Source organism: Pongo abelii, chromosome 5, assembly GCF_028885655.2.
Source record: "Pongo abelii isolate AG06213 chromosome 5, NHGRI_mPonAbe1-v2.0_pri, whole genome shotgun sequence".
Lineage (NCBI taxonomy): Eukaryota > Metazoa > Chordata > Mammalia > Primates > Hominidae > Pongo > Pongo abelii.
In genome coordinates this window covers 156,109,468-156,135,573 of record NC_071990.2, presented here as the reverse complement: position 1 = coordinate 156,135,573, position 26,106 = coordinate 156,109,468, and the positions used below count along the sequence as shown (strand labels likewise).

Genomic DNA, 26,106 nt, shown 5'->3' with positions numbered 1-26,106 from the left:
ATTTTTAAAAAAATTCCTTATTGCTTTCACTATAATTCTGAAAAGTAGAATTAATTTAGACCGCCTTCCATTATGTAGTTAGGAATGTGCTATCTTGAATCCTGTTGATGTGTTTTCTATCTTCAAAGTATAAAAATAAATACAATTTAAAAACTGTATACTCATATTTTGAAGATAACACTTTATTTTTGGGACTTAGCAATGCAAGGAAATATAAAACATTTACACAAAGGAAAGATGGTCTCTGGGTACAAAAACAACATCTGCTCTGAAAGTATTAGCATTTAGGATGACTGTGAGAAGAGACTGGCTGAAGGCGGTGATTCTTAAGAAGGGTTTAGAAATATTTCATAAGTAATATATGAGCTATATCATAACAGGCTGTGGGACTACATACAAGTGATCTCCTAGTACCTAGCATGCATCTTATGAGATTAATTTGCTGAAATTTTCGTGAAGAAGCTGTGAAGCCCATTAATTAGCTTAGAGGCTTTGAGTCAGCGAGAGCTGGGTTTAAATCACGGCTCTTGAGGGACTTAACCTCTTTACATGTCAGTTTCCTCATAGGGTTGTTGAAAGTATTGTATTAGATTATGAATGCCAAGTGCCAGGCACCAAGCACATAGTTCATGTGCATTAATGTGGCTGCAGCTACTGTTGCTGGTATTGATGATGTTGAGGAGGAGGAGGAGGAGGAGAAGGTGGAGGGGGAGAAGTATCTAATGTATAGGTAGCTGTCGGGAGCTATTAAGGCAGTCTCTGCTCTTAGATAGAAAAAACAAAAATCAACCAGTTGTTAACAGGCCCACATTCTTAGCAGAAATTTGCATATTGGTACTGCTTGGCTTCAAAGCAAATGATGGATTATATCAGATTAAATTTAAACAGGGAGGACTTCCTGTGGAGGTAGGTTTATAGTCAAATATTTAAGCAGATAAATGCCCTGAGTAGGCAGAAATGGAGTTGTCATTTCAGATGGTAAAGTTATACAAGCAGTGCCCTGGGAGGGGGAGTACCATGTGTAGAGGAGAAGCTGATATAATCTGCGAGTGAAAGTAACAGGATAGGAGAGGAATCAGGAGAACCTGAAGGCGCTGGTGTTTGATGGGACTGTCATCATAGATTAGCGTAGGTTGATGAGCAGGCTGGGTGCAACATAATTTCTGAGGAGGGTACACATTATTACAGCATAGATACCAGCGTGAGCAACTACTTTTTGCCCGGTCTACTTTTTGCTCTCTTTGCCCATCTTGTAACAGTTTAATTAAAAAAAATGTACACCTGGTAAATCTAACTGCAGAAATAATTCCTCAATTATACATTCGGTGTATCACTCAGTGAGGCACTGGCATCTGAGTTTGCCTCTCAGGCCTCTTAGGAGAGAGAATATTCATTCATCTTTACATTTCCCTTAAAAGGAGGGATGTCTGTTACTCATTTGCTACCTATGCTTTGTTATTTAACAATCTTTGTTCATATATCTTTGTCTGGATTATTAGTAGCTTTAATAGTCCCTCGAGGTTATTTCTGTTACCAAATTTAAATGAATATATTGTGTCCCTAGACAAAGAAATGGTCAAGAAAGAACTGTTCTTTGGCTGGGTGTGGTGGCTTACACCTATAATCCCAGCACTTTGGGAGGCCGAGGTGGGAGGATCACTTGAGCCCAGGAGTTTGAAACCAGCCCGGGTAACATAGTGAGATCCTTTCTCTATTAAAAATATAAAATAATTAACTGGGTGTGGTAGCACACACCTGTAGTCCTGGCTACTTGGGGAGGTTGAGGTGAGAGGATCACTTGAGCCCAAGAGTTCAAGGTTACAGTGAGCTGTGTTTGCATCACTACACTCCAGTCTAGGCAACATAGCAAGACCCTGTCTCATCATCAACATAATAGAACAGTTGTTGTTCGAAGTGCCTCACTCATTCACCCATTCTGTAGGTCTAAGAAAACTCCCACATCCTCGGAGTTGTGGCATAATTCTGTGTGCCTGGTACACAGATTATATTATCAAAGAGATCACATGTTTTATTTCTTTCACCAGTATTTCAGTTTGCTTAGCTCCCCTTCACCACCCTTTGGATCTTGTTTCTCGATGTTTCAGGAGGCTGAAAAATGAGTATTGTTCTGAAGGGACTGTTGTTAATGTTTTATAAGTTTCAGTCTCACTTGGGGCTATGTCTCTAAACGTTGGAGTAATGAGTTAATCTATTTGTGATTCACTCCAGGGCATGTACATCAAATCAACCTATGATGGGTTACACGTGATTACTGGAACCACAGAAAATGTAAGTGTGTATTCATTAAGTGTAAAGCTGTTGTGTGTTTAAACAAATTTGAGCCACAGTCTCTATACTTTGAATTTAAACGTGTGCATGCTGTTTGATTATTGTGAGAGCATGGGTACCTGCTTTGTTTATTTCTGTTGATAGAGTACTGTTTGTCACCAGCTGTTGTCAATTTATTATTTAAATTGTCCTTTATTGCTCTTGTTCATATACTTTGCCCAGTTTTTACCCCTACTTTTGTGTTAATTATTCCTTTTGCACCCTGCAAGTGTAAAGCCATAAATACAAAAGCAATGATCTTTTTGTTTTTGAGAGTCACTCTTATAAGAACTGGGATTGGTGGCCATGTGTATAAAATATAATTTTTTTGATTTAATGGAATTTTTATGTCTCCAAAGCAGCTATTTCAGGATTTTTTACAACATATTTTTATAGTTGTGTTTCATAATATTTGGCATGATATTGAAATTTAGTCCTCTCTCCCCACCCCTTGAATAGGAAAAGCAGGTCTGTTTCTACTGTGAGGTACTTCTGTACACTGTGTACTTCCTTCTGGAAATTCTGCTGTGTGTAGGGTTGTCTTCAGCCCCTCAAACATTTTGAATTTGTGAGAAGTAGAGCTAGTTGAATGCTTTCTTCTTGCAGCCTACAATATGGCTTGCTTTTGAAAGACATTGATATGAAACTAAAAATGTTTGAATAGCTTCCCTGGGTCTGTGTAAAAGAAGCATGTATTTGGGGGAATTAACCTATTTAATCAGCTAAGACAGGAGGAGATAATTCCTAAAATTAGGGGAAATTTTAGTAGCTGCTTTTCTAATCTGTTTGGTAGAAATATGTGTCTAATTTTCAACTTCAGCTGCTAGATCTTTTGATAAAGGAAAACGGCATGATCTTTGAGTGTCTGTGATAAGCACTTGATGTTTGTAGTGAGAAAATGATACTGCTTAAGGCAGTCAATGAATTATAAATACATTGCATGGTTCTAGCAGATGAATGGGTAGGAAATGGTAGTGTCTTTCAGGATTCTCTGTTGAGCTGCAGCGAGGAAGCCCTGAGAGTCACTAGGAGTTTTTATACCATGTCACCTCCTAGACAATAACAGCACAGGAAGCTCTGCTTTTAGGCTGGGGATGGTGCGGAAGGAAAGACACAAGATGCAACACACGATTCTTCCTTCATCCTTGATCGAGACTCAGTACGTTGCAGCTCAGCCGTGATAAGAACACAGTCATATCTGTTTGTATAGATGAGAAACATGGTGAATGTCATTTCAGTTTTTAGAGTTGAAGTTTTGCAGTCTAGCAATTTGATGATTACATTGTCTGTCTTAACCAGACCAGTGTGTTTTCCAACTTTATTGGGTCTTCTTGAAGCAATTTCCATCTTGGATCTGGAGCACTACAGAATTACTACCGGAAGGCATAGTACTTCCTTCCTCTTGCACCAGCCCCCTTTTTAAAGAAAAGAATTCGGGCCGGGCGTGGTGGCTCATGCCTGTAATCCCAGCACTTTGGGAGGCTGAGGTGGGCGGATCACGAGGTCAGGAGATCGAGACCATCCTGGCTAACACGGTGAAACCCCGTCTCTACTAAAAATACAAAATATTAGCTGGGCGTAGTGGCGCGCATCTGTAATCCCAGCTACTCGGGAGGCTGAGGCAGGAGAATTGCTTGAACCTGGGAGGCTGCAGTGAGCCGAGATTGAACCACTGCACAGTCCAGCCTGGGTGACAGAGCAAGACTCCATCTCAAAAAAAAAAATAATAAAAATAAAAATAAATAAATAAATACATAAATAAAAGAGTTCAATGACAGACTAAACAAAGCTGCTTTTGAATTAAATGAAATGTCATATGCCATTAATGATATATTCCCTGAATTCCTACGAGAATTGTAACACTGGCTGACAGACTCAGGGTCTGTCCTGGTATTCCCATGTAGGACTGTATGGAAGTCATCTCAGGGAGTGGTGGCTACCATCTTGTTAGAGATCAAAAAAGAAAACTTGTCTTCTTCCATCTGGTAATCCACTTGAAAATGTCACTCATTCCTTTAGTCATTCAATTTGCATTTATTGAGGACCTGGAATGTGCTAGACACTAGGCTAAGTAAGTCTAAGTCTTCTAGACAAGCATGGGAAGTTAGGTGAGAGCCCACTTCTCCCAGGCTCAATCTGGATATTTTATTCTTAATGTTGGGTATTAATATACTTGAATGGCAGTAGAAAGTGCCAGCTCCAGGTCAGTTTTTGGCTATCACTTAAGGTTGCTATGACTTCACTGTCAGAATGTTTAAATGGAAGCCTAGTATGGTGGGTAGCAGTGGATGAAAATCACCCATCATTTTCACAAGTGAATTATGTCCATATTCTTCAATCTTGGACTTGAGGCTGAAGCAATGCTTGCTTGAGGCTGAAGGAAGCAAAGCCTTCAGTCCATTTCTTTGAAGGTTACCTGAGAGGCTGGGATCATTTCAAAGTCAGACCAACAGTGTCTGATGTTTCTCTATCTTATTTCTTTTTTTGATGTTATTTTAGACCTTGACAAGAGTCTTGACACAACCTCATCCATACTTCTGTCCTCCGCCCCTGAGATCCAGTGGGAGTTAGATTAGCCTCTGAAGAATGGGTGCATTTTTCTCTAGGTCATGACCCTTCTGCAGCAAACCAACACAAGCATCATTTTTCAGTAGTCCTCCTCATGGTGAAGATAGGCAAGAGCTACTGCCCTGGGCAGAATTTTGGTACCAAGCTCTCTCTTTACCGGTGTTCTGCCAAACACAACTCTTTTTTTTTTTTTTTTTTTTAATTTTTTTCTTAAATTTTGTTATTATTATACTTTAAGTTTTACGGTACGTGTGCACAACGTGCAGGTTTGTTACATATGTATACATGTGCCATGTTGGCGTGCTGCACCCATTAACTTGTCATTTAGCATTAGGTATATCTCTTAATGCTATCCCTCCCCCTCCCCCCACCCCACAACAGTCCCCGGTGTGTGATGTTCCCCTTCCTGAAAACACAGCTCTTAATCACTTGATTGGACATTTGAGAAATGAATGCAAAAGGATCCTTAGGAAGGGAAGTCAATTCAGGACATCAGAGTGTGTTTTTTAAGATTACACATCTAGAGACAGGGACTTCTTGGCCTTGGAGCTATCTTCTGTAAAGTGAAGCTTATCTTAAATGAATCCCTTGCCCAGGAAGATTAACTGGACTGGACCGATTAGGATCAGAATTACTAAAGTAGGCCTTTAACTGTGGGTTAAGCATCTGGCACACAAGGACAAAAAGGAACATAGATAAATTCATTTTTTAAGTGATGTAAGAAACTTGAGATGGGCCGGGTGCGGTGGCTCACACTTGTAATCTCAGCACTTTGGGAGGCCAAGGTGGGTGGCTCACCTGAGGTCAAGAGTTCAAGATCAGCCTGGCCAACATGGTGAAACCACGTCTCTACTAAAAATACAAAAATTAGCCGGGCGTGGTGGTGGGTGCCTGTAATCCCAACTACCCGGGAGGTTGAGGCAGGAGAATGGCTTGAGCCTGGGAGGCAGAGGTTACAGTGGGCTGAGATCACACCACTGTACTCCAGCCTGGGCGACTGAGCGTGAGTGAGACTGTCTCAAAAAAAAGAAACTTGAGATGAACATGGGCTGGTCTCTCAGGTGAGCACTGCCGGGTATGGTAGCAGGTTAAATGTTTTCACAAATAACTGTCAAGTTACCAGGGCCTTGTATGAGACCTAGATAAAATCAAAGGGAGTATTTCTACAGTTTAGGGCTGCTTGTTAATTTCCCATTGAGCCTGTCACAACAATTTAGAGAAACTTCAGCCAGTGTGTCTTGGGTCTCATTGCTGTCCCTCTCCCCATGTTCAAAGGTGCTATTTTTTGGATATTTGGAAATTGTTTGAAGATTCAGTCAGTAATGTAAGTTAGAAAATTAAATCCTCTATTCTAGATAATGTTTGATTAGAATTTGAAATCCAAGGTTTATCTTTTCTTCTTCTCTTAGTCATATATGAGATACCTTCAACATGAGTTCTAGGTGGCTTATATGAACAAGAACACCACAAAATATTTGACAAATGGATTATATCCCTTTATATATATTTTTTCTTTTTTCCTTTTTTTTTTTTTGAGACGGAGTCTTGCTCTGTTGCCCAGGCTGGAGTGCAGTGGCGCGATCTTGGCTCACTGCAAGCTCTGCCTCCCGGGTTCACACCATTCTCCTGCCTCAGCCTCCTGAGTAGCTGGGACTACAGGCGCCCGCCACCATGCCTGGATAATTTTTTGTATTTTTAGTAGAGACGGGGTTTCACCATGTTAGCCAGGATGGTCTCGATCTCCTGACCTCATGATCCGCCCACCTTGGCCTGCCAAAGTGCTGGGATTACAGGCATGAGGCACTGCGCCCGGCCTGTTCCTTTATATATATTTTTGTTGCCGTGATGGTAAATTAATAACCAGGCATTATTTGAAGGAAAAAAGTCTGGATTTTGTTTTGACACTGAAGACTCGTTTTTGAATGTAATCTGAAAATGAAGAGAAAACTAAATTCATTCTTTTTAAAGCAATTTCTGTTGCCACCAACTTTCTATTTTAACAGCATTGCAATAATATGTAAAAGAAGATGGAATGAGTACAACATTTAGTTTTAATAAGGAAATGAGATGACAGAGTTACAAAGATGATTTTCCATGTTGAACAGTTGGTCAGCTTTTATGAGATTAATTTTGATAAGGATATGTGTAAGAATTTTTTAGATGGACGAATAGCTTTTATCAGCCAATCATTTTGACAATATGTCCAGGGTGGGCGCAGTGGTTCGTGCCTGTAATCCCAGCACTTTGGGAGGCCGAGGTGGACAGATCACCTGAGATTGGGGAGTTCGAGACCAGCCTGGCCAACATGGTAAAACCTCATCTCTACTAAAAAAATTAGCTGGGCGTGGTGGCAGCCACCTGTAATCCCAGCTACTCGGGAGGCTGAGGGGGGAGATCCGCTTGAACCCAGGAAGTGGAGGTTGCAGTGAGCTGAGATCCACCATTGCCCTCCAGCATGGGTGACAGAGTGAGACTCCATCTTAAAAGCAAAACAAAACAAAAGACAGTATGTCTAGTCTCTTCCCAATAGATTAGATGAACCTGGCTGTTCTAACAGACAAATTATCAGTTATAACAGACACTAATAAAATGGATTAACACAGGATTCATGTGTAAGGTCCTATAGACTGTGTAGTCTCAGGGGAATAAAGTGCATTGTTTTATTTTTCCTGAGAAAATGTTATTTCAGTTGCTAATTGTCTACAGAAGAAAGAAGAAATAAAAGCAGAAAGAAATAGAAGGTTTAAAAGAATTAAGGCAGGTTATTTTGTTTCTGTACAGTCTCCTGCAGACAGATCTCAGAAGATTCATGCTGGTGACGAAGTCATTCAAGTTAATCAGCAAACTGTGGTGAGTTTGTTTATTGGGACTCAGTTTTCCTCCTTAGAACTTTTAATTAAGTCTAAAACCATTTTGTTTAAATTTTTAAAATTTGCCACTTATATCCTATTTTTCATTATTTTAGGTTGTGCTAACATGAGCATACTTATGCCTGCCTATTTTGTTTCTGTGTATCTGCTCACAACCCTGACTGCCTTGAGATAAATTCATAGGTTCGGTTTTTTCGTTATTCATGAGCAAGTCCTCCCTCCCCATTTGCTTTCTTTGAAGGTGGGATGGCAGCTGAAAAATCTGGTGAAGAAATTGAGAGAGAATCCCACAGGAGTTGTGTTACTGCTTAAGAAGCGCCCCACCGGGTCTTTCAACTTTACTCCTGCTCCCCTGAAAAACCTACGGTGGAAGCCACCTCTTGTACAGGTATCTGGGATTAACTGTAAACCTCCATCCAACAATGTCGAGTATCTCATTAGTCTCCAAACAAAAAGAGATTAAAATTTGAAGGTGATTGATTGGTTTCAGGAGTTTGTATGTAATTATCCTATAATCCTGCCTATGTGAAAATATAAATTCTAGATCTACATGGAACAGTATAGTAGCCAGTAACCATATATGACTATTTAAAGAATGAGGCTAGGCGTGGTGGCTCACGCCTGTAATGCCAGCACTTTGGGAAGCCGAGGCAGGCAGATCACGAGGTCAGGAGATCGAGACCATCCTGGCTAACACGGTGAAACCCTGTCTCTACTAAAAGTACAAAAAATTAGCCGGGCGTGGTGGCGTGCGCCTGTAGTCCCAGCTGCTGGGGAGGCTGAGGCGGGAGAATGGCGTGAACCCGCGAAGCGGAGCTTGCAGTGAACCCGGGAAGCGGAGCTTGCAGTGAACCCGGGAAGCGGAGCTTGCAGTGAACCCGGGAAGTGGAGCTTGCAGTGAACCCGGGAAGCGGAGCTTGCAGTGAGCCAAGATCGCACCATTGCACTCCAGCCTGGGCGACAGAGTGAGACTCCGTTCTCCAAAAAAAAAAAAAAAAAGAATGAAATGACGTTAAAAGTTAATCTCTGCAGGATCGCTGGCTACATTTCAGCTGTAGAATATTCACATATGGCTAGTGACTCCCATATCGGACGGTTGGTTATGGATATTTCCATCATTGCAGAAAGTTCCTTCTAGTCCTTCTCCTCTCTCATTTCAAACACATACCTACATAACTGTATATAGTTTGAACACTAATCCTGGAGGGACCACATGGGGTTTAGTCTTCAGCAGTGCTTTACCAAGGCAGGGTTGGGGGTGGTGAGTGCAGCCCACCCCATGGGGACAGTATCACACCATTATTTAGACATTATGTAGTATTGCCAATCTGTGCTGGTAATAGAAGAGAAACTAAGTGAGTTTTATTTAAATTCTTTTCAAACGATATACCCTCTTATTGCTGACACCTGGGTGGATCACACTCACTGGTCACACTCCTTGTAATGCCATTGGTCCTTAGTGTTTATTTCATAAACCAAGAATGAAAAGCAATAACCTTATAATGCCCTTTTATAAGATTGAGATTATGGTTTATTTGTAACTATTTTTGATGTTATTGTATGTCTTCCCATGGAAGAACAGTAGTCTTAAACCATCAATTTTGAAACTTTGTGAGACAAGGTACTGGAAACATTATAGGTGTCACAGAGGAGAGGTTAAAAATAAATAACTCAGAGGCCGAGTGTGGTGGCTCACGCCTGTAATCCCAGCATCTTGGAAAGCTGAGGTGGGCGGATCACTTGAGGTTAGCAGTTCGAGACCAGCCTGGCCAACATGGCAAAAACCCTACTAAAAATACAAAAAGTAGTTGAGCGTGGTGGCCTGCGCCTGTAATCCCAGCTACTCTGGAGGCTGAGGCAGAAGAGTTGCTTGAACCCAGGAGGCAGAGGTTTCAGGGAGCCGAGATCGCGCCACTGCACTTCAGCCTGGGTGACAGAGTGAGATCCTGTCTCTAAACAAAAACAAAAACCAACCAACAAACAAAAACTCACAGTAACAAAGGTAGGGCAAGAGGGAAACATAATTACAATCAGTTTATCAATAATAACAGAACATATTTTAAAATTCACTTTTTAATTGACAGATACAAATTGTATATATTTGTATTGTACAACACAATGTTTCAAAATATGTTTACATTTTGGAATGGCTAAATCAAGCTCATTAATACGTTTATTACCTCACACACTTATTTATTTGTGGCAAGAACACTGAAAATCTACAAGTGTTATAGCAACTTAGCAGTTTTCTAGCATGCAATGCATTTTTATTAACTATAGTTACCATGCTATACGATAGATCTCTTGAGCTTATTCTTCCTGGCTAACTGAAATTTTGTACCCTTTGACCAGGATTCCCCATTCTCCCTCCTTCTAACCTCTGGCAGCCACCATTCTACTCTCTGCTTCTGCTTCTAAGAGTTCGATTTTTTTTTCTTTTTTTTAGATTCCACATAAAAGTGAGATCATGTGGTATTTGTCTATTTGTGCCTGGCTTATTTCACTTAACACAGTGTCCTCCAGGTTCATCCCTCTTGTCACACATGATAGGATTTCCTTCTTTTCTTCTTCTTTTTTGTTTTGTTTTGTTTTGAGACAGAGTTTCACTCTTGTTGCCCAGGCTGGAGTGCAGTGCCGCGATCTCGGCTCACTGTAACCTCCACCTCCCGGGTTCAAGCGATTCTCCTGTTTCAGTCTCCTCTGAGTAGCTGAAATTACAAGTGCCTGCCACTACACCCGGCTAATTTTTGTATTTTTAGTAGAGATAGAGTTTCACCGTGTTGGCCAGGCTGGTCTCAAACTCCTGACCTCAGGTGTTCCACCCGCCTTAGCCTCCCAAAGTGCTAGGATTACAGGTGTGAGCCACCACGCCCAGCCAGGATTTCCTTCTTTTTTAAGGGTGAGTAGCATTCCCTTGTGTATATACACCACATTTTCCTTCTCCATTCATCTATTGGTGGCTGGGCTGTTTTGAAAAATGCTGCAGTGAACAGGAGGGTGCAGATATCTCCTCAGCATACTGATTTCATTTCCTTTAGACGTGTATCCAGTAGTGAGGCTGCTTTTTAATTTTTCAGGAAACCTCCATAGTGTTTTCCATAATGGCTCCGCTAATTTACATTCCCACCAGCTGTGTGCTAGGATTTCTACATCTCCACATCCTTATCACCACTTACCTTTTGTGTTTCGATAGTAGCCATTCCAACAGGTACCAGCTGTCATCTCACTGTGGCTTTGATTTGCATTTCCCTGATGATCAGTGACACTGAACATTTTTTCATATCTCTGTTGGCCATTTGTATATCTCCTTTTGAGAAATGTCTATTCGGGGCTGGCTGCAGGGGCTCATGCCTGTAATCGTAGCGCTTTGAGAGTCCAAGGCAGGAGGATCGTTTGAGCCCAGGAGTTCAAGACCAGCCAGGGCAACAAAGCAAGATCCTGTCTCTACAACAATTTTTATTTTTTAACACCAACTAGCTGGGTGTGGTGGCACATACCTGTAGTCCCAGCTACTTGAGAGGCTGAGGTGGGGGGATTGCTTGAGACTGGGAGGCTGCCGTGAGTCTTGATTGTACCACCGCATCCACCCTGAGTGACAGAATGAGACCCTGTCTCCACAAAAAAAAAAAAAGCAAGAGAGTAATGTCAATTCAGGTCCTTTACCCATTTTTAAATCAGGTTCTTTGTGTTATTTTTTGCTGTTGAGTTCTTTGAGTTCCTTATATACTTTGGATATTAACCCCTTATCTGATGTATGGTTTGCAGATACTTTCTAGGTTGACTCTTTGCCTTGTGGATTATTTCCTTTGCTATGCAGAAGCTTTTTAATTTGATGTAATCCCACTTGTCTGTTTTTGCTTTTGTTGCCTGTGCCTTTTCAGTCAGAGCCAAAAAATCATTGTCCATAACTGAGCCTATTGATTATACTCCAGCTGTTTCTGTTTGCATTGGTTAGTGTAAAATTTAAACTTGCTTAGATTTTTTTAGATTTCTCAGAATATGATACTTAACATTACAGAGGTGCTAATTCCTCGTAGGTGATTGATGGAGTGCCTGTCAAATGCTTGATCTGCCCGCTAATTTTTGCATAAGATAAATGTTGGATTCTGAAGGAGAGAGAGGTGTGGACTGTGAGGTGGGAGCCTGGGAGGGTAGGTGGGATTTGCATTGGCGGATGGGAGCGTGTATCATAGAGGAGATTAATGCTATTCTTCAAACACACTCGCCCGCAAAACATAGATAGACCACCATCAGGGAAGGGCGGTGTCTTAGATAAGGTTTCCTAGAGCAGCGTCTTAGGTGCACATCCTTGTGAGAGCAATTTTGCGGGTATGTGCTCCAAGTAAAACTGGTAAGGGAGAGAGAAAGGCAGAATGATGACGGGGAAGCAGCAAGGATGCCTCTCAGGTGCAGCGTAGCCTTGACCTACTATGCAGGACGAAGCATCCTGGTGGAGCCACACAGCTCTGGGTTCTGATGGCCCTGCTCGGGTGAGGCAGCTCTGTCAGCTGAGGGCCATTCTTCCGAGAAGGGGCAGCTATGCGCTTTAGCAGCTGACTTTCCCAGCAGCCGGGGGTGGTAGTGGCGGTAGTGAGACTCTAGGTGGGCTTCAGAGCTTCTACCAGAAGAAATGAGTAGCTCAGACTCTGTGGAGCTGAGGGTGGGAGATAAAGTTGGACTGGTTGCATGAGACTATAGTGGCAGCTATGGAGTGCCAGGCTGGGGAGTGTGGGCTTTCTCCCACAGGTGACAGGTTGACAGCTGCTTTCACATTAATACTTCTGTTACTCTGCTGGGGCTGCCGTATGGGGTGGTAGAAGTTCAAAGTCAAGGTGTCAGTGGAGTTGGCTTCATTCTGAGGACCCTCTCCTTGGTGTGCAGATGGTAGTGTTTTTCCTCTGTCCTCGTGTGGTCTTCCCTCCGTATGTGTCTGTGTCTTAATCTTATGGGACACCAGTCATGTCAGATTGAGCCCACTTTAATGACCTCCATTTTAACTTAACCGCCTCTTTAAAGACCCTGTCTCCAAATACAGTCACATTCTGGGTACTAGGGGTGAGAATTTGAACATAGGAATTTTAGGGGACACAGTTCAGCCCATAATAACATCTAAACATAAGAACCACCAGAAGGGAGGCTGCTGTATGAGGGTAGATACAGGGCGATGTGGTCCTGAGCAAGGCTGTTGACGGGTGATTCAGTGAAAGAAAGACTAAGAATGCTGGAGGCCACTGGGAAGCACATCAGAAGGGCTCAGGAAGCAGCACAGCCTAGTGGTTATGGATGTGACCTCTGAGTTGAACCACTTGAGTTCAGATCCCAGCTCCGCCACTTACTAGCTGTTGTGGGACCCTTAGTCAAGGTATGCAATCTTTCCAAGCCATGCTCTTCTCTTTAATAGCGTTGACTATTCGAAAATGTTTTGGGGTAAGGGTGAGAAAGGCCAGCAAGGCTAGGGAGAAGCAAGTGTCCAATGTGACAGGGAACCTGCGTGGTGACAAAAATCGGAAAGTCAGAAAAGAGGCCATTTGGAAGGAAGAGATGTTAGGTATTTTGAGCATAATTGAGTTTGAGGCAATAGAGGAAAACTCACATGGTTATGTTCAGAACATGAGTGAAAATAATTTTTAAGTTCAGGCTAGCGTTGGTCCCTTGACTTCTGGAAATTCACTTAAGAAGGGGCACTGCGATGTTCTCTGGTTTTGCCTACTTTCCTGCCAAGTCCCACTAACTGCAGTTTGGGGAAGAGGTGCTGGTGAGAGACAGAGACTCCTAATTTTGCTTGTGATGCAGGGACATAATTACCATCAAAATGCAGACACCATTTTATAGCTTAGCTACCAAGTGTTCTTGTGATGTGCCCAGGATATTTTCAGAATATAAACTCTGGTAGACAAGTACTCTGTAGACTCAGCCCCCAGCCCTGGGGGTTTCTCTGTGTTCCATTCTTCATTATTCTTTGTGCCTGGGCACCCACCCTTCCCAGAAGAGAGCTCTAAGTTGTTCAACATCATTACTGTTGTCCTGTCATAGAAAAGGCATTCACCACTCTGTTTTGATGCCACACTCCTGGTAAATGAGAGTTACTGATACAGAAGTAATTATCAATGTGTGTGTTTTCAGGGAGCATCAATTTTGTGGAAATGTTCTAGTTTACTTTTGCTTCTAAGATTTGGAGAATCTGTATCCTGGCCTCATGTTTTCAGATACGGTCCAAAATTGACATGTTGAGATGTCAATCAATTACAAATTGAGTAGAATTGATAGATTATGTATTAATGGCCACGGTTTAAAATATGGGGGTTCTACTCTGGAAGACTGAAAGCTCAGTCCCTGCCCCTGTGACTTGGTATCTCTCCTGAAAATGAGCTGTCCTCTGTGAATCTCCTGGCGGCCGTGTCTAGCTTCATCACACTGGCTAGTCAGTCCTTTCAATCCTTAGAATCAGGTCACAGTTTCACTTCAGAGATCTCTTCCATTACAACCAGGCTGGGTAGGGTTGAAGGGTAGCTTTTTGTTTTTGTTTTTTTTTTTTTTGGTAGAGACGGGGCTTCATTATTTTCTCTAGGCTGATCTTGAACTCTCGAGCTCAAGTGATCTACCTGCCTCAGCCTTCCAAAGTGCTGGGATTATTACAGGTGTGTGCCCACATGCTGGGCCTAAGGGTACCTTTTTATGTCTGTCCAGGGCTTGGCACAGTCTCACTGGCCTTCACCAAATATTTCCCTGCCTTGACTCCAAGGTTTCCTTGCCATTCTTTACCAACCAGAAAAATCATTGTTGTCATTGTTAGATTGTAGAAAGGTAAGATTGAATTTCTCACATGAGATATTAAAAACCATGTCCTTTGAGACCAGTATCATAGTTCAAATTCAGCCATGTGGATTTGAAATTAAGATTAACTCGTATATATGAATGCATATATGTATAAATACTACTAAAATAAACGGTATAAGGTTGTGTATTTTCTATGGGAAAGCAGTGTCCTAAGTTGTTCACATGTGTTATCTTACTTAATTCTCACAGCCACCCTATGTTGGTACTATTCTTGTCCCTATTTATTCTCATTTTATAGATGGGGCACAGAGACATTGTGTGACTTGCTCAACAATAAACAGCTAATAAGGGCTGAGCGTGAGTGTGGTGGCTCACACCTGTAATCCCAGCACTTTGGGAGGCTGAGGTGGGCGGATCACCTGTGGTCAGGAGTTTGAGACCAGCCTGGCCAACATGGCAAAACGCCATCTCTACTAAAAATACAAAAATTAGCTGGGTGTGGTGGCAAGCACCTGTAATCCCAGCTACTTGGGAGGCTGAGGTAGGAGAATCACTTGAACCCAGGAGGCACAGGTTGCAGTGAGCCGAGATGGCGCCACTGTGCTCCAGCCTGGGAGACACAGTGAGACTCCATCTTAAAAAAAAAAAAAAAAAGCAGCTAGTAAGTTTAGCCAGGATCACATCCAGAGTTCCAAGCAATACTCCTAGTCAATAGTAGCACTGCTACTGATTGCTTTTTCTTTTCTTTTCTTTCTTGGTTTTTTTTTTTTTTTTTTTTTGAGACAGAGTCTCGCTCTATTACCCAGGCTGGAGTGCAGTGGTACACTCTTCGTTCACTGCAACTTCTGCCTCCTGGGCTCAAGCAATCCTCCCATCTCATCATCCCAAGTAGCTGGAACTACAGGCATGTGCCACCACGCCTGGCTAATTTTTATATTTTTTTGTAGGGACTGGCTTTTGCCATGTTGCCCAGGCTGGTCTCGAAGTCCCGAGCTCAAGCAATCCATTGTCCACCTTGGCCTCCCAAAGTGCTGGGATAACAGGCATGAACCACTGTGCCCAGCCTTGCTAGTAATTTTCATGAACTAACTCATCTAATTCTCACTGCAGCTCTATGCAAGCGATATTATCTGTATCACTCCTTTACAGAGGAGGAAAGGGAAGCCACAGATGTTTAAGTGATTTGCTCAGAGCTAGAGTCATAACCCTGGCACCTGGCTCCTAAGCCTCTGCTTCTTGCCACTATACATCGTCTTTCAAATCCCTCAGCTCATTCTAAGGTTTCAAAGAAGAATGTAAGTTAAATATTGCGAATATCTGTAAACACATGAATGACCTCAGCCCCTGTTCAGACACGGGGTTGGTGTTGGTTTGGGGGAGGGGAAATGAACACCAAGAATCATCCGTGAATTGATCTGCACTCTTTGCATTGCTGTGTTACTCCTGTTTCAGACCTCACCTCCACCCACGACAACCCAGTCCCCTGAAAGCACTATGGATACCTCACTGAAGAAGGAGAAGTCAGCCATCCTGGATCTTTATATTCCTCCTCCGCCAGCTGTTCCCTACTCTCCCCGGTATGTTGCTGTCCATTGTCATGGTATGCTTGTCTCCTGTTGGTGTCATTTGTAAATGGTGGTGTGAAAAGAGGATCTTGAGAGAGGAAGTTGCTGAACCACAGTGTGACAGGGCTGAATCTTGAACTGCCGTTAAAAGTACGATCAGCCTTATTTTATAGGAGTGTAGGGACAGATCTAGGTTCTGTGGGACTTGAAGCTATACAGTTTAGTGGGGAGGGCCCTTCTGAGAAAAGAATGTGGCAGTATTGGCCGGATGTGGTGGCTCACACCTGTAATTCCAGCACTTTGGGTGGCTGAGGCGGGCAGATCACTTGAGCTCAGGAGTTCAAGACCAGCCTGGGCAACATGGTAAAACCTCATCTCTACAAAAAAATACAAAAATTAGCCGAGTGTGGTGGCAGATACCTGTAGTCCCAGCTACTAAGGAGGTTGAGGCAGGAAAATCGCTTGAGTCTAGGAAGTGGAGGTTGCAGTGAGCAGAGTTTGTGCCATTGCAATCCAGCCTGGGTGACAGAGTGAGACCCTGTCTCAAAAAAGAAACAAAGAAAAGGATATAGCAATACCTTACTTTTGAAAAATGAATGAAAACGTGCTCTCCTGGGGCCTTGGAAGGGTCTGTTGGGGGCCCTGCAGGTTAAGTTTCATTAACTCCATGGTAAACTCATCTTGAGGGGGTAGATAATAAGTATTTCTGTGAGATTAATGAGAGTTGCAGCTTGATTTTGCTGAGAAAGATGTGTTCTTCATAGAACTTGAAAAAAAACCTATGTGGCCAGGTATGGTGTCTCACGCCAATATTTCCAGCACTTTGGAAGGCCAGTTCGGAGGATTGCTTGAGCCCAGAAGTTCAAGACCAGCCTGGGGAATATAGTGAGGCCCCATCTCTACAAAAAATTTAAAAAATTAGCTGGGTGTGGTTGTGTGCACCCTAGCTACTCAGGTGTGGTCCTAGCTACTCAGGAGGCTGAGGTGGTAGGCTCACTGGAGCCCAGGAGGTCGAGGCTGCAGTACAATACACCGTGATTATACCGCTGCACTCCAGCCTGGACAACAGAGTGAGACCTAGTCTCAAAAACAAAAAAACAAAAAACAAAAAAACCCAAACCCATGTGAGTGTAGGTATGAACATTTCATATTTGTGTGTGTGTGTGTGTGTGTGTGTGTGGTGTGTACCATAAATTCTTAAAAAGATAGTTGCTTTCTTCATGGCTAATTTAAATACTGTGTGGTATGATGAGGGTGGTATATAGAGTGTACAGGATGATTTAGGTGTGATCTAGGCTTATTTTTATCAACTCACATATTTATATATGTTGATAAAACTAGACAATCTGGCTCATTTATTCACATATCTTTCCCGAGTATTGGGTCTGGGTTACCATCTGACACAAAACAGACTTGGTCCTTGACCCTACAGAACTGCCAGGGTCTTATTCAACACTTCAAGCATATATTGAGAAATATATGATTAGGCTACAATATTTCATAAAGTTCAGGCTGGATTTTATTACAGTGACATTTTACTTTATATCAGAATTTTTTGTTTGTTGGTTTTCATTTGAAGCTGAGGTATTTGCTTCATTGTATTTATTCTGTATTGGGTGCAGCGATTCAACATTGTTTTCCATTTCCTTGAGTCTTGGCTTACTCAGAACTTATTATAGCGTGTAGAGAATGTACCTCAGGTGATCGGGGCATTCTGGCTCGTGGGATCTTAAGTGTGTTTAAAGTTACAGGTAGTCTTTGCCTCTGCATATAGAGAGCATGACATTCCACTACTAATGTGTGGATTGTTCTATCAGAAACTGGAGGAAGGCGCCCTCCCTTGATCCAGAATATTCTTGTCTGGGTTCCTGGCGTAGTGGCAAGAAAAGGGGTGCTGTGTACATAGTGAGAGATAAAGGAACCTGGGGCTAGAAGGAGAACTGGATTAAACTGCTTGGGAAGATGCTTTTGAGAGTGCACACACACCACTCATGAAGGATTTTCTGAGGAATGAAAAATGCAAATGGATTACCGAGAAGCAAGTCATGAGTCATGAAAGCTTTGTGAATGGGGAGTTATATGCCCGGTTTAAAGGTATGGAAGGAGATACATTTGTGGGTGGGAGGGGTAGGTAGGTGCCATCCCACTTGGGAATACCACACACAGACATGGCTGATTAGTAGATTGCTTTGGGACTCAGTTGATTCTGTATATTGTCTAGCAGTTTTTGTCCTGATTTGCCTAATGGAATTTACCAAGTGCAAAAAAACTAAGCAGCTGGTAACTTGGACTCAAATTAATCCTACACTTTAATTAGAATGGAATCGGTGATCCAACTTTTGCTGGTTTTTGTAGTATTTGGTTCAGAAAAGAATCACCCTCCATTGGTTACTATAAAGGTTCCTTTGTATCTTTTGACATGATTTTCAAATCTAACAACTTCATTATACATCAAGTCTTTTTTGCTGGATTTTGGCAAAGATCCGACTCTTGGCATGAGCAACATGGTTCACTAGAGCATACCTTAACGTGTGATTGCTGTAGTAAATAGGATATTCAGCTACACACAGAAGCACAGGAAAACTAGAGCTGTCTTTTCAAAGGTATATTTGTTTGGATATAAAAAAAAGAAACCCTGCATTTACTCTTCTTTTTTTTTTTTTGAGATGGAGTCTCACTCCATTGCCCAGGCTAGAGTGCAGTGGCATGATCTCAGCTCACTGTAACCTCCGCCTCCTGGGTTCAAGCAATTCTCCTGTCTCGGCCTCCCAAGTAGCTCCTGCCACCACACCTGGCTAATTTTTGTATTTTTAGTAGAGATGGGGTTTCACCTTGTTTGTCAGGCTGGTCTTGAACTCCTGACCTCAGGTGATCCACCTGCCTTGGCCTCTCAAAGTGCTGGGATTACAGGCGGGAGCCGCTGTGTCTGGCCTGCATTTATTCTTATTTCATCACATCATGGTATTTTGCTTATTTAATAGGATCTGTATGTATTTGAGCGGCAACTGGGGTTGACAAAAGGAACGCTTTTCCTCCAGTGGAAAAGGAGAATTTAAATTATCTTCTGTGTGCCGGAGGTAGCAGCACTGCTGGAATTCTTCAGTATGAGAACATCTTTGTAAACAACTTAATTATTGTCCATATTATCTTCCAGGGATGAGAACGGCAGTTTTGTTTATGGAGGGTCCAGTAAGTGCAAACAACCATTGCCTGGTCCTAAGGGTTCAGAGTCCCCGAATTCCTTCTTGGACCAGGAAAGCCGGAGACGAAGATTTACCATTGCCGACTCGGATCAGTTGCCTGGGTACTCGGTGGAAACCAACATTCTGCCCACAAAAATGAGAGAGAAAACACCATCTTATGGTAAGTTTCGAGTGTTTGTTTTGTTCTGCTGTCAGCCTTGACTTCTCCTCCCCGCCCCCTGCCTTAGTTGGAACTGTTGGATGAATTTGGCAGACTTTAAGAGTAATCTGAGGCAAACATAAACCTCAATGAAATTCTAAGTATGAGACCTTTATTCATCTCTCTCAAGCGGATCCTTGTTGAGTCATTACTCTGCCTGGCATCAAAGCCCAACTGGGTGAGATCATGTTACAGTTTTAACTTTCAGTGCCTGGGTTTTAGCTTTGGAGTTTCTTTGCTCTGTAGACTCATAGGCTCAAATTTAATGTGCCTCTATCTTGGTTGCCTGCTATGGAAATACAGTGCTTTAAAATACTTTTAATTTAAAATTTGTTATAGCTGCTGTCGAAGTGGGTGCAATATTGTGAGGTCTAAGTTATAAATAAAGGGAAGGATTCACTAAAGTTCCAGAACTCATCAAACTTGTCACCTTCTTTCTCGTCCCTCTGAAGGCAAGCCGCGGCCTTTGTCCATGCCTGCTGATGGGAACTGGATGGGGATTGTGGACCCTTTTGCCAGACCTCGAGGTCATGGCAGGAAAGGTACGTTTAATCCAAGCAAACCAAGGAACAGCAAATGGGGAGTGAACAGACCCAGGCCCTGGTTTCACCTCTATTTCTAAATGTGTTATAGTAAGTAGACTGAGTACTTGGCCTTTCTGAGTCCTGTTTTCTCATCTATAAAATTAGGACTGCTGAAGATCTTTAAGATCCTACTTATTTCTAGAATGGCAAAATTACATAATCCTAGTTAGTGATTGTAAATATCCTAATTAGCATTGAGTGCTGTAAAAAGGCTGTAGACTTCAATGATCTAATTTTTATGTATTCATTTATTTTTTAGAGACAGGGTCTTGCTCTGTTACACAGGCTGGAGTGCAGTGGCATGATCATACCTCACTACAGCCTTGAGCTCCTGGACTCAAGTGATCCTCCCGCCTCAGCCTCATGAGTAGCAGGGACTACAGGTGCACGCCACCACAGCTGGCTAATTTTTTTTTTTTTTTGGTAGAGACGGGGTCTCAATATGTTGTCCAGGCTGGTCTCAAACTCCTAGCTGTAAGTGGTCTTCCTGCCTCAGCCTCCCAAAGTGCTGGAATTACAGGGATGTGCCACCATACCCAGCCAATAGTCTAATTTTTAAATAAATATAAATAAATTATTCATTAAACAATCTTTTTCAAAATTTATTTTTAAAAATTGAGATGGGGTCTTACTATGTTGCCCAGGCTGGCCTTGAACTCCTGGGTTCAAGTGATCCTCCCACTTCAGCTTCCTGAATAGCTGGTGTTACAGACATGTGCCACCATGCCCAGCTTTCATTAAACAATCTTATTCTAAATTTTGTTACTTTTATTTTTGGAGTCTGTTTGATTTCTGATGAACAAACATGGATTTTTTTTCTTCCAAGTCCTTCTTATGTTAGAAGGCAATTACTATTTGAAAAGAAATTTGTGTTTAATTCACCCTGTAATCAAAGTCACTGGTTATTATACTGGTCTTGAGTGAAATGTTTTAAAACATTCTCATTTTATTGCCAGATTGCATTTGATTGTCATCATTGGCAGAACATTATAACATTGTTTTTGCAGTTGTTGAAACAAAGGGCAGTTGAAAAGTTAAAGTACAATAGGCTTTAGATAGTAAAAGGAAGAAGAAAAAATTCTGGAGGCCTAACCTTCCAAAGGGATTGATTGACCCCTGACCCTTTCTAGGGACTTGGTAAAGTTTGTCACCTAAGTACCCATATCACCTGTATTATGCTAAAGTGAAAAAGGGAAAGATGCCTAGGTACCTACCATTCAGGATCCCCTTAGTTAATGCGTGAGTATCCATGGAGCAGTCAGCAGGTGGCAGGGCTGTCCTTTGTTTAGATTTAGACACGTTAACATCTTCCTTGCCGTTCTTCTGAGCCTGGGTTGAGCCTTTTATTTATTTTATACACGGAGAGATGAAGTGTCAGGGTTATGGGATGTGAAATTGGGAAATGGAAAAATACTTGTTCCCTCCACTCCTCCTTCCGTATTTTTCTTGCATGATTGTTTTGGAATAAAGTTATCCATCTACACACAGCCACTTAAAAAAAATAACAGTTTTATTGAGATATAACTCATTGCATGAAATTCAGCTTTTTAAAATATACAATCAGGTGGGTTTTAGTATATTCACAGAGTTGTACACCAGTTGCTACTATTCCAGAACATTTTTGTCACTCCAAAAAGAAAGCTTGTGCCTTTTAGCAGTCACTCCCAAGTCCGTCCTTCCTCAGCCCCTGACAGGCACTCATCTACTTTGTGGATTTGCCTGTTCCGGACATTTCATATAAATAGACTTATACAACATGTGGCTTTTTGACAATGGGCACTTTTTCGATGTGACTGTTCCCCTTTCATTACAAAAGCAAAGCAAGTACATTGAAAAACGTGGAAGGCATGAGAAAATAAAACTCAGCTGGAATCTGTTTTTCCGACCTAAGAAATAATCACTGTGAATGTTTTGTGTGATTTCCAGTTGTTCCTGTATTTATATTTATATACTTAGAAAAATGTGCAAAATGGGAGAAGTTGGCCAGGTGCGGTGGCTCACACCTGTAATCCCAGCACTTTGGGAGGCCAAGGCAGGCGGATCACGAGGTCAGCAGTTCAAGACCAGCCTGGCCAACCAACGTGGTGAAACCCCATCTCTACTAAAAATACAAAAATTGGCCAGGTGTGGTGGTGGGCGCCTGTAATCTCAGCTATTTGGGAGGCTGAGACAGGAGAATCGCTTGAACCTGGGAGGCAGAGGTTTCAGTGAGCCCAGACTGCACCATTGTACTCCAGCCTGGGCAACAGAGCGAGACTCCCTCTCAAAAAAAAGGGAGAAGTAAATATTCAGTAATACTATGTAAAAGTGAATATTATCTACACCATATTTGAAAAGAATGTAGCCGTATTAGTATGCCATCTTATGGCTCTAGTGCCTGTTTATTCAACATGCCACTCTTGGAAATTTAGGTTGTTTTTTTTTTTTTTCAAATTCTAAATGTTTCAGTAGATTAGGTGTGGTGGCTCATGCCTATAATCCCAACACTTTGGGATGCTGAGGCAGGTGGATTGCTTGATCTCAGGATTTCGAGACTGGCTGGGTGTGGTTGTGCGCACCTATAGTCCCAGCTACTTGGGAGGCTGAGGTGGGAGGATCGCTTGAGCCTGGGAGATGGAGGCTGCAACTAGCTGAGATGGCACCACTGCACTCCAGCCTGAATGACAGTGAGACCCTGTCTCAAAAAATAAAAATAAGCATAAAAATAAATGTTTCAGTAAGCATCCATGTCCATAGATCTTTGCACATTTTGGGGTGTAGAATTTCTGCTTCACAAGGATGCTACATGTTACCAAAGTGTCCTGTATTTTAAGTTTCTATTCAGTTTCTTAACATTCCACCCCCATCCCAGGGGGTCTGCTGGCAGTTAGGGCAGGATCACTCTTCTCCTTGTTCAGGAATGTCCCTGAATGCCTGACTTTAATGCCCTGCATTAAGCAATGCATAAACAGTTCTTGTTGAGCCATCGCAGGGCACTACAGTCTCTGATCCCCACCCACTAAAGGAGACCCATGTGTTACCTCTCAGGCCCCAAAGCAGCCTAAAATATGAGGGACCTTTCCCATTTCTGCTTCCAGAGCACCCATTGGTGGGCCCAGCCACAGGTGGGACCTTGTGGCCAATCCAGGGAGGAGAGCAGTAAAGGTATGGTGCCCACATTCAGGGTGGTGGCAGAAGTCTGGGCAGGCCGAGGGCCCTCCAAAGAGCACTGTGCAGAGGGGATTGTGTTTTTTTTTTTTTTTTTTGGAGGGGACAGAGTCTCGCTCTGTCGCCAGGCTGGAGGGCAGTGGCGCGATCTTGGCTCACTGTAACCTCCGCCTCTCAGGTTCAAATGATTCTCTGAGTAGCTGGGACTGCAGGCGCCCGCCACCACGCCAGCTAATTTTTGTATTTTCAGTAGAGACAGGGTTTCACCACATTGGCCAGGATGGTCCAGATCTCTTGACCTCGTGATCCACCCACCTCGACCTCCCAAAGTGCAGAGATTACAGGTGTGAGCCACCACGCCCGGCTGGGATTGTGACTTAATGGACTTTGTCTGGAAACAGGGGAGGATGCCCTTTGCCGGTATTTCAGTAACGAGCGGATTCCTCCGATCATCGAAGAGAGCTCCTCTCCCCCATACCGGTTCTCCAGACCCACGACCGAGCGGCATCTGGTCCGGGGTGCGGACTACATCCGAGGAAGCAGGTGCTACATCAACTCAGATCTCCACAGCAGCGCCACGATTCCATTCCAGGAAGAAGGGACCAAAAAGAAATCTGGCTCCTCAGCTGCGAAGTCCTCATCCACAGAACCGTCCCTCCTGGTCAGCTGGTTTACGCGCCTCAAACTGTTGACTCACTGAGAGGGACCCTGCTCAGGCCACCTGCCTGGCTCCTGCCCCAAGTGCCTTGCTTTTGCAGTGGACAGCCTCTTCTCGTTTCAGCCTCAGTATTATGTAGGGACCTTACGCAATTTTTTTTTTTTTTTTTTTTTTGAAAAGTTATCTACTGCCCTTCTTGGAAGTTTGCAGGATTGGATGGGAACAAATTCAGAGGATCTTAGGTGCTGGCTTGTGGAGACAAAAGGAGGGAAATGGGTAGAGCCTGTTTGTCTTGCTTTTCCAGAGACAGAATGTAAAGACACGCACTAGAAATCACAGTCCTGGCCAGAGACGTTATGGTCACTGTGAGGGACTGGTGGCATTATTCCTTTTTGAGGGGCTGGGGGAGCTAAAGTTGGTGGCTATTTTCACACAGATGTGTTGGTTTGTGGTCCAACTTCTTTATCTGAAAAAGCCAGTGAGAAAACATTTTTGATTTGATTTTTCTAAACTATATACCATATTTTAAGTGTAGCAGCTTTGACTTTGCAATAACATGGCAAGTATCTGATTTCTCCTTTGAGGCAGAGGTTTAAGTGTAGGCCTGTTACACTTGTTTGATACCTTTTCATGACAGTCTCAGTATAAATCAGTTGGTACAGAAACACATGAACACATTTTGATAGGGCTTATTTCACACAAAGAAGTTTATGTTTATTTGTGTGGGTGGTTGTTGTTATATATTATTGTCTTTAAGGGAAAAGAAGCTGTAAGATTTGCTGACAGCCAAAGTATCATTTAGAAAAGTGAAGCAACAAGATTTAGGTTAATGAAAGATACATCAGTTTGCATTTTGACCTGTTCAGTGTCTGTCTTCCAGCACGGTGTGTACAGTTCTTCAAAATAGTACTCAGTTTGCTAATTAGAAATATCGTGGAAAGCCTCATGGTCACTAATTTTCAACTAGCATCAGGTATTTTGAAAACGTGTGTCTGGATATTAACTCTTGTTTAAACTGAATGTATGATATTTTGTTAGAATGGAAAAGTACTATCTTTTTAATTTAAGTATTTTAAATATAGTTGTATATTTTTCTTACTCTTAGTCACCTGTAATTGAAATGTTTCTGTTTTGCGTCATACACGAAGCTAGTGAAAAAGAAAGTGCAAGGCATTTTCAGATTAGCAAGTGACTGTCCTGGCTATTGCCAGCAGGGCAATATTGTTAAAAAAAAATCAAAATAAACTCTCCCAAGCATTTTGGGATTTTATGGATTAGAAATGGAAGAACAGGAGAAGCATATGCAAAGTGAAATTGCACGAGGGGAATTTTCTGAGGTATCTTCCTAGGCAGAGCTGAAATCCCCTACTCCAAAATGCCCTTTCTCATATCACTGGAATCGTTGAGTTTGCTGAACTGTCTGGAATTCAGCCCATGAAAATCACTGGAGTTAGGAAACATCTTCCCTTTAAAATGCCTCTGGTGTGGTTAAAGGAACTAGCAACCACTCATGTATTATTACTGTGACTAAATTCAGTCAGGCTGTTTTTTGTTTGTTTGTTTTTGTTTGTTTTTGAGATGGAGTCTCAATCTGTCACCCAGGCTGGAGTGCAGTGGCGCAATCTCAGCTCACTGCAACCTCCACCTTCCAGGTTCAAGCGATTCTCCTGCCTCAGCCTCCCATGTAGCTGGGATTATAGGTGCCCGCCACCATGCCTGGCTAATTTTTGTATTTTTAGTGGAGACGGGGTTTCACCATGTTGGCCAGGCTGGTCTCAAACTCCCGACCTCAACTGATCTACCGGCCTCAGCCTCCCAAAGTGCTGGGATTACAGGCATGAGCCACCACACCCGGCTCAGTCTGGCTGTTTTCCTCTCCACCTCTAAGACAACTGCCATGAAGATCTGATATTTTGGCCTGGTGCAGTGGCCCATGCCTGTAATTCCAGCACTTTGGGAGGCCAAGGTGGGTGGATCATCGGGGGTCAGGAGTTCAAGACCAGCCTGGCCAACATGGTGAAACCCTGTCTCTACTAAAAATCAGCTTGGCATGGTGGTGGGGACCTGCAGTCCCAGCTACTCGGGAGGCTGAGGCAGGAGAATCACTTGAACCCTGGAGGTGGAGGTTGTAGTGAGCCAAGATCAGGCCACTGCACTCCAGCCTGGGTGAGAGAAGGAGACTCTATCTCAAAAAAAAAAGAAAAAGA

At 42.7% G+C, this 26,106-nt stretch overlaps 1 protein-coding gene across 5 annotated transcripts in view; it reads left to right on the top strand.

Annotated features, from left to right (window-relative positions):
• Positions 1 to 25,003, top strand: part of CNKSR3 (CNKSR family member 3) — a 105,322-nt gene extending 80,319 nt beyond the window's left edge. For 2 of the 5 annotated variants that reach the window (XM_009242392.4, XM_054558346.2), the window contains exons 7-13: positions 2,230 to 2,289; positions 7,678 to 7,746; positions 8,008 to 8,154; positions 15,996 to 16,120; positions 19,263 to 19,471; positions 19,963 to 20,052; positions 23,643 to 25,003. In XM_009242392.4, coding sequence (XP_009240667.1) covers positions 2,230 to 2,289; positions 7,678 to 7,746; positions 8,008 to 8,154; positions 15,996 to 16,120; positions 19,263 to 19,471; positions 19,963 to 20,052; positions 23,643 to 23,941 — 999 coding nt within the window. In that variant the 3' untranslated portion in view covers positions 23,942 to 25,003. The other 3 variants (XM_054558347.2, XM_054558345.2, XM_054558344.2) reach the window with 3 other exon arrangements.
• Positions 25,004 to 26,106: the final 1,103 nt, after the last annotated feature.